Below are 12,277 nucleotides of genomic sequence, written 5' to 3'. Positions count from 1 at the left end.
GTACAGCTTGGGCTAAACAAATTGTCTAAATGGGTGGATGAGAATGGCTTCAAAATAAACACCCAAGAAAGTACCTGCATACTCTTCTCAAACAAGAGAGAGGTTGCACCACCGCCTAGTATTACAATCGAGAGAGACCAACTTTCTTCAATTGCAGGGCTTTCTGTCTGAGAAACCAATATGGGTTTTCTTTGTAGCTTCGTGTTACAGTTGGGTGAACGACAATTTTCCCTTTCATTCCTACTCTGCGTGATGGCACTTGTCTCAAACATGCTGTACAATAGCCACACAAAAATCACTTTAGGGAAGTAAACAAACGATGAGAAGTAGTCATTTGTCTCAAAATTATTGTAGGTATGAGATGGGGCAGTGATGTGCTCAAGAAGCTTACAAAAGGTCAATGTTTGCAAAATAGAGTGGTAGTTTTCAGGTGAATGTTGACCAACATCCTTAATAATAAAGATTACCTTGGCTACCTTCCAATCATGGGCAGCTGACCAATTTACAAGGACTGATGAAAAATGTGGTACATTAGTTGATTGTAGAAAGCTGACGTGTTCTTTAAAGCTTAGAATTAGTATTATCTTAGAATTAGTATTATTGATAGGAGACATTAAGCGAGAGCTCAGGTTAGAAACACTAGGGGTATGCAAATATCAAATTTTCAAGTTCGAAGCAAATTGAAAGAATGAAAACCAAGTGTGAATTGAATATTTATAATACAAGTACTATTGGTATTGCAAAAACTTAACTTTCTTCACTAACCAGGGGTACGAAGAAAGAAAGGCAAGCTTGTTGCACAGCAAATAATGTACAGGAAAATTATGCTTTGTGGTCTACAAAATTCTCTAGTAACAAAAGCCTCCTGCTTAACAATATCATGACCACAGTTATTTAACGTGGTCATGAAGAAAGAATAGCTGCTCGATATGTTCAGGGAGCAGCGACACTCTCCTGTATGTCACAGCTCTTTCAGACCCCAAAAAGAGCGTCACACTGGATGTACTAGTGTCTGGTATCGGCAGGTATCTCTTTGCAAGCCAAGCCGACACTGGGCACCGTGCTTACACCACCACTCAGATCGACCTTCTTTCTGGCCTTGAATTTCATCATGAACATATCCTTCAACCTATGCTTGTGGCTGTGAAAATTACTGTCATAAGCAAATGAAAATTGCTGCTGATTGAAGAGCCTATCAATTCGCATTTATAATAAAGGAAATTATATAGTAAGCACCAATGAACTAAAAAAAGTCTTTCCACAGTGCTAACTTGGAAGGAGCCTCTTCTGAAGATGTTGAGGACATGTCTGGGTCTCGAGAAGTATAAATCTTTCTTGCTTCTTCTAAAGCCAGGTTTTCAATCCAGTTTGCCATTGAAGCATCCCGGTGGTACTCAACTACATTATAACGAGGGTCTAAAAACACTGCCAACCTTGCTTTTTGGTCAGATTTGTAGTTTAGAAACCATGTTTTATTGCGATAGCAATTATATGGGCACTCCAGGGGTATTTTTGCCTTTGACGTTGCCGTGATGTTCCATATAAAGTCCAAGGGTGATAACACCGCTGTCGCATGTCATATGCTAGCTGTATGTGTGAGTGAAAGCACGTAAGGGAAGTCTGTAATTGTGGCTCAATCTGGCATGCACGAAACAGAAAGCGGAGAGCAAACGTGCCATCTTCCGTCGCGCCGTGGCAGGATGGGGGGCGGGGGGGGGGGGGGGGTGTTGTGCTCCGTGCAGCAGCTGCATATGTGGCAACCTGGCGCTAGCGGAACTGGTGATCGCGGTTTGTTGTTCATGTTCTATCTACAAGGATTAGAGACCAAATTGGAGGGGAGTAGACTTGGCTTCAACCTTTCTTTTTACAAGCAAGGAGAATGAATTGAACAGTCATTACCAGGACTTATGTACGCGGACAACATTGTACGTATGGCAGACAAGGAAGATTTACAGAGCTTGATGGACATTTGCAGTAAAGAAGGAGATAGGTTAGGTTTAAAGTTCGGTAACGAGAAAGCGGCAGTCATGATTTTTAATAATAATCAGGGTGGCGAGCATGGAATACAGGAGGTTACGCTGGAGGTAGTGGATAAGTACAAATATCTTGACGTGTGGATAAACAATGGGGCTGAGTGCCTGTTAGAACATGAAAATATGTAACGACTAAAGGTAGCAGGAATGCAGCTGTGATGAAAAATAGGGCACTATGGAATTACAATAGGTACAAGGTGGTGAGAGGGATTTGGAAAGGGGTAATGGTCTCTAGTTTGACTTTCGGCATTGCGGTCCTGTGCATGAGGTCAGAAGTTCGAGCAAGGTTGGAAATTAAGCAACAAAGGGTAGGTAGGCTTGCTTTGGGAGCACAAGGAAATACACCAAATCAGGGGGTGCAGGGTGACATGGGATGGATATCATTCGAGGGCAGGGAAGCTAGCAGCAAGGTAGAATTTGAGGAGCGATTGAGAGAAAAGGTGGGAAGGTGGTGGGCAAGGAAAATTTTCTGCTACTTGTACACGAGGAATGTTGACACAAAATGGAGCAAGCGAACCAAAAAATTGTCACATAAATATTTGGACAACAGCAGGGAAGCAAGCCAAGAAACATTGGTTAAGAAAAAGATTAAAGAAACAGAGAGGGGTCTGTGGAAAACGGGGATGCAAACGAAATCAGCGCTGGGAACATACAGAACTTTCAAGCAGGAACTAGCCAAAGAAAATATCCACGATAATTTTAGGGGAAGCTCTTTGTTGTTTGAAGCCAGGACAAGTGTATTTGGGGCTAAGACATACTCAGCCAAGTATACCAAGAGATAGACACATTATGCGGTGTGTGCGGAGAGAAAGAGGAAATGGCTGAACACCTGATTCTTTTTTATAAAGAGCTTCACCCTACAGTTCAAAGCAATGGGGCAGACTTCTTGAAAGCATTGGGGTTTAGGGACAATGGAGAAAAAATGGACTTTAGCAGGTAGAAATAACGGAACGGAGGTTATCTGATTGGTGGCTAAAATCAGGGCAAGAGTGAAATTTCACCCTCCACTAAGTACAAAATATATTATTAGTCATGGCTAGGTGGCGTGTGCTGCCCAATTTAAAAGGTTCAGTCTTATTCATCCATCCAGTCAATCTCGCGTGCCATATATGGAGGAACGTGGGGAGGCAGCGCAGGAGGGAGGGGGCAGCTTTGACTGCGCCAACAAGTGTGTACTTTGCACAGCCGCACGCGGTCGCAAGCACTATATCTTGAAAGGGATCTGCAGACAGCTCACACTTTGTGTACGCTGTGTTCTCGCCACTCTTGTGTCGAAGTGATATACCACTCTCTTCGCTGACTGCTGCTGCCACACTTGTTCAGACCAGCGTCCAGCATTTTGCAGCGAATGTCCACGCTCATCGAGTGTGCGCACTGACACCATGCTTGTTAATTCAATTAGTAAGTGAAGGTTTTCAAGTTTATACGGCTCATAAAACTACTGTCCTTACTTCGTATAGCTGTGTACTAATTTGCTATCACAATCAATGCTTCGCCTTTCGGGCGAAATAGTGAGTTTTTGGCCCATAGAGTGAGTACCCCATGGGCCAAGCATACAGCCCCGACTACAATGGCCTCGTTCGCAGGCGCTGACCTACCTGTACGGCCGCTTCCCACCCAAAACGGACGCGACGGCAGGTGGTCGGCTGCGGCCATCGTTCCGGTCTAGCTGGAAACAAGGTTCGCGCCCTCCAGCGGCCACCACCAACGTTGGAGGACAGCCGGCCCGCCTCGTGGTCTGCTGGGATGTACGCTGTGGGCAGGCTGTCTCGTCGGCCACAGCTGGCGGTTCTAAGGCACCCTGCTGACCGCCGGCTCCTTGGAAGAGGGCGCACATTTTTCCTCGCTTGTGCACCACATGGAGATGAAAGCAAAAGTGACGCCACTATTACCCGGCAGTATCAAAACACCGGGTATGCAGGAGGTTTCACAGTTTGCTGACAACTGCTATGTTTGCTATCGAGTATGTTGACGCAACTAAAGGGTCTGCCACCACTAACAGGACAGTGAAATGATGCAACATATTTTAATAATTCCATTCAATGTTTCAAGTGGACAATGCAAGCATTGTGATTTAAAAGCCATACGGGGAGTATATTCTGCAAATGTTAGAGATCAGCAAAAGGAGGCTGGAGGATTGGTAGGAAAGGGTGCCACAACGGACCTAGCTCTCAAGGCATGAAGTAAATATAGGTTGCAAAAAGTTCCCTCTTTGGCAAGACGATGAGCAAAACGAGAACAAGGTGAAAGCACTCAACTAATCGTAACAGCGCAAACACCTAAGACGAGCCACAGAAGAAAGACACGACACACACACACGACACACACTGGCGCTGTGTGTGTCGTGTCGTTCTTTTTGTGGCTTGTCTTAGGTGTTTGCGCTGTTACGATTAGTTCAGAATTATGTACCAACTAGGCCCAAATGAAGTGTTACTGAAATTCCTTTCTAGTGCAGTGGGTCCCTCTTTTTGTGTGTCTTCATGTTCTTCAACTTCTACTGTCGTCACTGCATTGCTCACAGCGCCAGTGTGTGTCGTGTCTTTCTTTTTGTGGCTCGTCTTAGGTGTTTGTGCTGTTACGATTAGTTCAGAATTATGTACCAACTAGGCCCAAATGAAGTGTTACTGAAGGTGAAAGCAGGAGCCAACGTTTCGACAAGTGGGCTGGTCTTCTTCAAGGCAAGTGAACTTGTCTTCTTCAAGGCCTTGAAGTAGACCAGTCCACTTGTTGAAACGTTGGCTCCAGCTTTCACCTTGTTCTCGTCTTGCTCATCGTCTTGAATTTCCACCTCCCGCCTTCTGCGTGTTTTCCTCTTTGGCGAGGTGGCACGTGCAACAAAGTGTCCACAGTGTCCTCGACATGCCTGCCTGTGTAGTGACAGTTTATGTGCAGCTGTGGTGCTGAGATTGAGCCCAGCATTTGTGACAGGCTCCTGAAACGACTGTGTCACAGTGGTATCAGCCAGTCATGGCTGCTTCATTGGCCAGGTTGTGACAGCTTAGTCGAAGAAGGTGAGCTGCTCAATATTCGCTAATGACCGAAGCAGTATAATTGACAAGTTTTTCTATTGATTGCTTGTACATAATTAGCTTAGTGAATTGGAAGAGAGGCAACTGGAATCACTGTATTCAGTTCCCCTAAATAGTATTCACAGCCATTTGGTTAGTATGGTTGTAGACAACAGACCTCAGTACAAGTGAGTGGAGTTGACTGGCAGAGCCAGAAATTAGCCATTATTTGTACTGTCAAAGTTTGAAATGTAGGGTTTGATGAAAGCTCGTCTGGTCGGGGATGATCATGGCACAGTTGCATAAAAGACCCACTGACCACAAAAGTAGAAGTTTAAAAGAACAAAAGGCATTTCAGCTCCTATACAGGAGCCTTATCCACAGTGGCATCAGGAAGTGAAACATTTTTTGTTCTCTTAAACTTTTATTTCTGCGGTCAGCGTCTGTATTTCTTATACAACTGTGCCATAATGTCAAAGCCGATTGTCATCATAACACTGCAAAGTCACTTGCAGCAGCAGCGACAAATACAGGTCACTGTTATAATACATTGCAAGCACATTTTGTTGCTTCACCCGGCCATGTCTCAAGCACACCAACGCATTGAGTGATTCACCTGGGATCATTCTTATTGCAACGGTTCAAAATGCAAGCTTTTTTGTTGTTCATGTTTTACAATTGTGGCAGTAAAGCTTGTTGCTTCTAACACGAAGGTGAGAGGCACTACAGCTGTTCCTCACTGCAGCAAGGCAGCTTGAATGTGAGCGAGGTCACGTTATCATGTGACAGGTGGTGCAGACGAGGTCAAGGTTTTAAGCGTAATTAACTAAACTTGACATATTAATTTTGCAGACACGTGTCATGCAGACACGTCATACCATGCAGGAAAGGTGAAAATGCTGGCTTGTAAAACAGTAAATGCGAGAAAATGTGATACTAGTGAGGTGACAACGTGTTTCAAGAGATGACGACTAGAAAATGGTGTCAAGCAATATCAACATACCAGTGTTATGTGAGCAGAAAGAATTGCTACAGAAATTCTGAGAATTGTCTGCTAAAGTGTAGGCATTCTTTGGCTCAGCTGTTACTTCGCTTTTGCTTACTTATGTTGCTAGCTTATGCAGATCTACCTGTCACTTTTTCTGGGGTTAAAGAATGCTTGCACATTAGTAGACAATTCTCAGAATTTCAGCAGAATTTTTTTATCGAGCATCGCCGTATAACATCGTTTTCGATCCACTTCTGAACACCCCCTTTCCTCTTCTTGCTGCCGATTATCTCCTAGTTCCTGCCGCTGTTCTTGTTCTTCCTTCTGCCAACTAAAATATTCCTGTTGTCTTAACTTGACCAATTACACACTTATTTCCTAGTTAGAAAGCATTACGGGACAGACACAGTTTCTCAGGAGTACAAATTTGGTTGCTGCTCGCTAGTCACAATTCATTTGTGCTTTTAGTGCATACAACTGCGTAATTTTTCTTTTGCGCCATAACAAGCGACTCTTATGACCAGCTTCATCGGTGCAGTAATGCACTGCCCAGTGCGTACAGTGAGACCGACACATGTGCATGGCATGCTGTGAAGTACTTATGTTGAACAGGGAGTTTGAATAAGGTGCGTGTGTAGCTATCAGAGATGCCTGATAGGATGCAGTGAACTTCTGCTCTTGCACAGTATTCAATCTTTTTATGAACAGTGCACAAGCACAGAAGTTAAAGGCGGTGGTGTCCCCAATCCTCGTCTTTACACTTACAGTGATCTGTAGTGTTGCTGATGCTTGCACACAACAAGATGGGCAATGGAGCGAAGTCTGGCGGCCGTGCCTGAATTTGCTACCACACTTGCGCAGACCCATGGTTTCTAGGGCGTGATTTGCCCCGAGCATTTGCCGTCCCACTGAGCGTACTGTCATACAAAGGAGAAATGTATGTCGGCTAGCATTCTGTATTTAGCGGCTGACGGGAGCAGATGCTCCAGCCAGCCATGTGGATCAGGTCTGCTTGTAAGATCTTGTACAAACAATCAAGCTGTGCGAGCAGGACGTGTAAATGGGAGGTGGTACTAGTCCAGCTCACTTGGCGAGGTGCATACAGATGCGTCGCACCGATGATTCACAAGCAAGTTTGTTCTCGTTTCTCGGCCAATCAGAAATGAGTCACCTAAATGCCGTCAGAGGTGCTATTCTGGACATGGTCACACTCAACCATGTCAGGTCAATTTATTATTTTTTTGAAAAAATCATTTGAGGAGCAGCTGGGAACCAAAAACGATACTTTTGCCTCATATGGCCCCCACTCCCTTTATGCTGTATCAGAAACATGTGGCAAAAAACTTATGCAGCTTTCACAATTTTTACAACCAATCTAAGCAATAGTATGCAGCACATGAAAGTATAACAATCATAATGCTATAGCCCAATATTTCAAACAAGTAATAGATAGCTTTACACGCATGCATAATCAACTTACATGCATTCATATACACAGCTATAAACATACGTGCATGATACATAGTATGACTCTGTTTCATTGCTTGCTGTAGACAGTGAAGTAGACGGCTAAATGGACAGTGGCCATCTTAAGAGCAAGCTTTAGCACAGGCCTTCTATCTAAATACATGGGAAAGAAGAAATCGTATTTCTCGGCAACTGCTGTATCAGAGCGAATAAGGTTTGTTGCATCTAAAAAAAGAAGTTAAAATCCAGCGACTGTTGGTAGGAAATTTTTTATTTAGGCCATCAGTTTCTTAATAAAAATGATTAAAAATCGCAGATTTTTATTAAACGAAACTATAATGTTTACAACTCTAGCTCTGCAATGGAAACAATATAAGAATTCTGTACATTGCATCTAATAGTACATCTGAAGCGGACAAAACTGATGTATTACACATGACTCAAGTTTATCATTAATATGTGACTATAACTCTTGTAAAACCCTTGTAGACAATGTAACAAGTTCACGTAAGATATAAACTGACATCAAATTTGTCCGCCTTGAATGCTCTAATGGATGCAGTTTACAGAACTGCGATATCTATTCTGGATGCAGAGCTATGAATTTGTAAACTTTGTGCTCTTATTTTTTTTCTAGCTTAGCAATTTTTGAAGGTTCATTTTAAGATCTTCAGGCCCTAAATTGAAATTCCACTTCCAACAATCATTAGAATTTAACTTTCTCTCGGAAATGCAACAAATTAAATTAAAATCGGCCCAGTGGTTATCTCAGAAAAGCGTTTCTGCATTTGACATGTATTTGAATAGGCGGCTTCAGAGTTGGGCCCGAGCTAACACTTCCTTTTAAGTCTTGTTCTAATTCTCATGAAGATGTCATAGTAGACAGCTTTGTGAAGACAGCATCGTGGTAAAAAATTATGGCTCCTTTCCTGCCCAAACAAAATGGCGGCCGAGCAGGACACTTGGAAACTGAATGGGAAGGTTGTATGTGCACATATACAACCATGTGCACAAGAAAAGGTAGACACCCTTTTCTGTGCCCTTAATGTAAGCCACATCATGTTTTTCATGGATTTGCAGGTGAAAAATCTTAAAATACAGAAAAAATATCTACTTTTCTCTTCTTTTTTCTCTTCGTCGCTGAGAAGTGACGTCACGTCGCAGAAGCATCTTCCATACGTCTTCCAGGCGGCTCGAAACACATTCCCTTACTTGGCCTCGAAGCTGTCTTGGCTGTCTCCTTAGCCATCTACGTGAACGGTGTCGGATGCTGACCAGAATTGTAACACGCCCTATATGTACTGCATGCTGTTGTCGGATTCACCACCTTGTCAAGACTCATTACATGGCTGCCATCTGATTGATTGCAAACAAATATGCAGCCTTAGAACAGAGAGATGACGATGATGACATAGAGGTAATGAATGAAACCGTAACTAGGCTAGCTTCAGAGGCAGCAATTGAAGTGGGCGGCAAGGCACCAATGCAACCAGTAGGCAAGCTCTCCCAAGTAACTAAGGACCTAATAAAGAAGCAATAAAGAATGAAAGTGTCTAACTCAAGAGATAAGATAGAATTCGCGGAACTGTCAAAACTGATCAACAAGGCGAAAATAAATCATTCGAAACCATAATGTGAGAAAGACTGAAGAAGCGTAAGAAATGGACGCAGCCTGAAATCAGTGAGAAGGAAACTTGGCATAGGGCAAACCAAGATGTATGCATTGAAAGATAAGCAGGGTAATATCATCAGCAATCTCAAAGATATAGTAAAAGCAAAGAAGAATACAGTACCCAGAATGTACAGCAGAATGTACAGTACCCAGAGGAGTCAGGATACCTCCATTAGAAACAGTAATGAACAGGATACAGAAACTCCTCCTATAACTAGCGATGAGGTCAGAAGGGCCTTGCACGACATGAAACGAGGAAGAGTGGCAGAGAAGATGGAATAACAGTCGATTTAATCAAAGGTGGAGGAGACATAATGCTTGGAAAACTGGTGGCTCTTTATACGAAGTGTCTGTCGACTGCAAGGGTCCCTGAAAATTGGAAGAATGCAAACATTATACTAATCCACAAAAAGGGAGACGTGTTAAGGAATTGAAAAATTATAGGCCCATTAGCTTACTCCTAGTATTATGTAAAATATTTACCAAAATAATCTCCAATAGAATGAGGGCAATACTGGACTTTAGTCAACCAAGGGAACAGTTTGGCTTCTGGAAGGGATACTCTACAATGGATCACATCTATGTTATTGATCACGTAATCGAGAAATCCGCAGCGTATAATAAGCCTCTCTGTATGGCTTTCATAGTTTACGAAAAGGCATTTGGTTCAGTAGACATACCAGCAGTCATGGAGGCATTGCGTAATCAAGGAGTACAGACCGCTTACTTAACTACCTTGGAAAACATCTGCAGAGGTTCCACAGCTACCTTACTTCTACACAAGAAAAGCAGAAAGATACCCGTAAAGAAAGGGGTCAGACAGGGAGACACAATCTCTTCAATGCTATTCACTGCGTGCTCATATGAAGTATTCAAGCTATTAAACTGGGAAGGCTTAGGAATAAGGATCGACGGCAAATATCTCGGCAACCTTCGGTTTGCCGATGACATTGTTCTATTCAGCAACAATGCAGATGAATTACAACAAATGATCGAGGACCTTAACATAGAGAGTGTAAGAGTGGGGTTGACGATTAGTATGCAGAAGACAAAGATAATGATGAATAGCCGGGCAAGGGAACAAGAGTTAATGATCACCAGTCAGTGTCTAGAGTCTGTGAAGGAGTACGTTTACCTAGGCCAACTAATCACAGGGACTCCTGAGCATGAGAGGAAATTCATAGAAGAATAAGAATGGGTTCGACCGCATACGGCAGACATTATCAGCTCCTGACTAGAAGCTTACCATTACCATTGAAAAGGAAGGTGTACAATGAGTGCATTTTACCAGTGCTGACATATGGGGCAGAGACTTGGAGACTGACAAAGAAACTTGGGAACAAGTTAAGGACCGTGCTAAGAGTGATGGAATGAAGATTGCTAGGCATAACGTTAAGAGATAGAAAGAGAGCGGTTTGGATCAGAGAGCAAACGGGTATAGCCGATATTATAATTGACATTAAGAGAAAGAAAATGGAGCTGGGCAGGTCATGTAATGCGCGGGTTAGATAACCGTTGGACCATTAGGGTTACAGAATGGGCACCAAGAGAAGGGAAACGCAGTCGAGGACGGCAGAAGACAAGGTAGAGCGATGAAAATATGAAATTCGCGGGCGCTAATTGAAATCGGTTGGCACAGGACAGGGGTAATTGGAGATCGCAGGGAGAGGCCTTCGTCCTGCAGTGGACATAAAACAGGCTGATGATGATGATTGATGATTCAATTTGCAAACATGGCGGAATCTTTTGGCTTGACCTGCCCGAATTGAATTTTCTGCAGGGCTATAATCAGATCATGTTGCTCATGTGCCAAAGCTTCACAAGCACCACACTGTTTTGTTCTTAAGCACGGATTCATACCAAATGTCCAGCTTTCCGTCTTGCTTATCAGGAATTTTTATGTTAACTGGATTTGTAAATTACATTCCTAGAATACCAGAAATGTCAGTCTAACAAAGAATATATTCGTCAGCCAAGAAAGGTGCAAGAACAAAAATGAGGTTCAAATTTCTACGCTTCTCGTGACATTGTGAGATCTGGACAGCGTCCACTGAAGTTTATAGTTAAACCTCTACAGCACAATTTTTATTTCCTCATAATGTTATTCATTGAGTTGCAGGGAAGCATAACAGAAGCTTTACTCCCATGGAAACTAACTTTAGCGGACTCCTGCGGTATGAATTTGCAGAAAAAGGATATGTTGCCTATTTGCAACAACAGGCAAATAAAGAAGTTGGAGGTGAAAGATAGACTTAGTGCGATTCATACTCAGATGCTTATTTGCACGTGACGATCATTGGTGCACTTATTGCACACATATTGAATCGAAACGAACTTACACTCATGGTTGTCGTCACTCTCAGAAACGTCACTGCCTTCACTATCGGAAGGAATTGCTTGGCCATAAAAGCATCTAGGAGCCATTTCGCTTCTCAAAAGAAACAAAAAACATGTACATGTTTTGCATTCGCGCAATATAGCAACATATCGTCGCCAAGAACAAGCTATTCCGAGATAAAGTTTTTTTGCATCTATGTAGTCAGGAGGATGTGTAGCTTAGCGTACGAATTTTTTTTTTTTTTTTGCATTTTGTCTTATGGAGAAGTACATTTATAATTGGCAAGACTTACCGGTATCACTGCTCGTGGGCGCACACAGCCTCCGCCACGTTTTTTTTTTTTTTGGTAGAAGATCTGAAGAATGAGCACAGATGGCAGCACAAGGCGGTGCGTTTTTCAGACGAATGTTGCGGAAATGCAATGTGTACAGGCAGCTCCGAACGGACTTTGCTTCTGTTTTTAATGCTATTCATTGGAATGTTGCGTAAATGCAACAAGGTGCAGTAAGGGGTTAATATCGATAAACAAAAGGTTGCATTGCATTCTAAATGAATAAAAGACTCTACTCAGTGAGCTTTCCCCCAGAAAAACATGTCACGCATGAAAAATTTGTGATGTCATACATGTACCGATGCTGTGATGCGATGTAAAGTTTGAGAGATGAATCTTTACACTTTCTTTCCTCTGCGAGTAACCAACCTTTGTTCCCCAAATTAATGCAAATTGAGTATTGAAAACATACCTTGTCAGTCTAAAAATACTATAACAGT

General features: G+C 42.8%; 1 protein-coding gene and 1 pseudogene across 1 annotated transcript in view; both read left to right on the top strand.

The window, feature by feature from the left end:
• LOC140217285 (transmembrane protein 117-like) overlaps positions 1-12,172 on the top strand; it is a 58,946-nt gene extending 46,774 nt beyond the window's left edge. The window contains exon 3 of the mRNA XM_072287701.1: positions 3,620-12,172. Coding sequence (XP_072143802.1) covers positions 3,620-3,841 — 222 coding nt within the window. The 3' untranslated portion in view covers positions 3,842-12,172. The remainder of the gene's footprint in view (positions 1-3,619) is intronic.
• LOC140217068 (uncharacterized) lies at positions 1,936-3,026 on the top strand (annotated as a pseudogene).
• Positions 12,173-12,277: the final 105 nt, after the last annotated feature.

Source organism: Dermacentor andersoni, chromosome 4, assembly GCF_023375885.2.
Source record: "Dermacentor andersoni chromosome 4, qqDerAnde1_hic_scaffold, whole genome shotgun sequence".
In the NCBI taxonomy this organism is placed as follows: Eukaryota; Metazoa; Arthropoda; class Arachnida; order Ixodida; family Ixodidae; genus Dermacentor; species Dermacentor andersoni.
The sequence above is the reverse complement of the archived record's forward strand: the minus strand, read 5'-3'. Positions and strand labels throughout refer to the sequence as shown.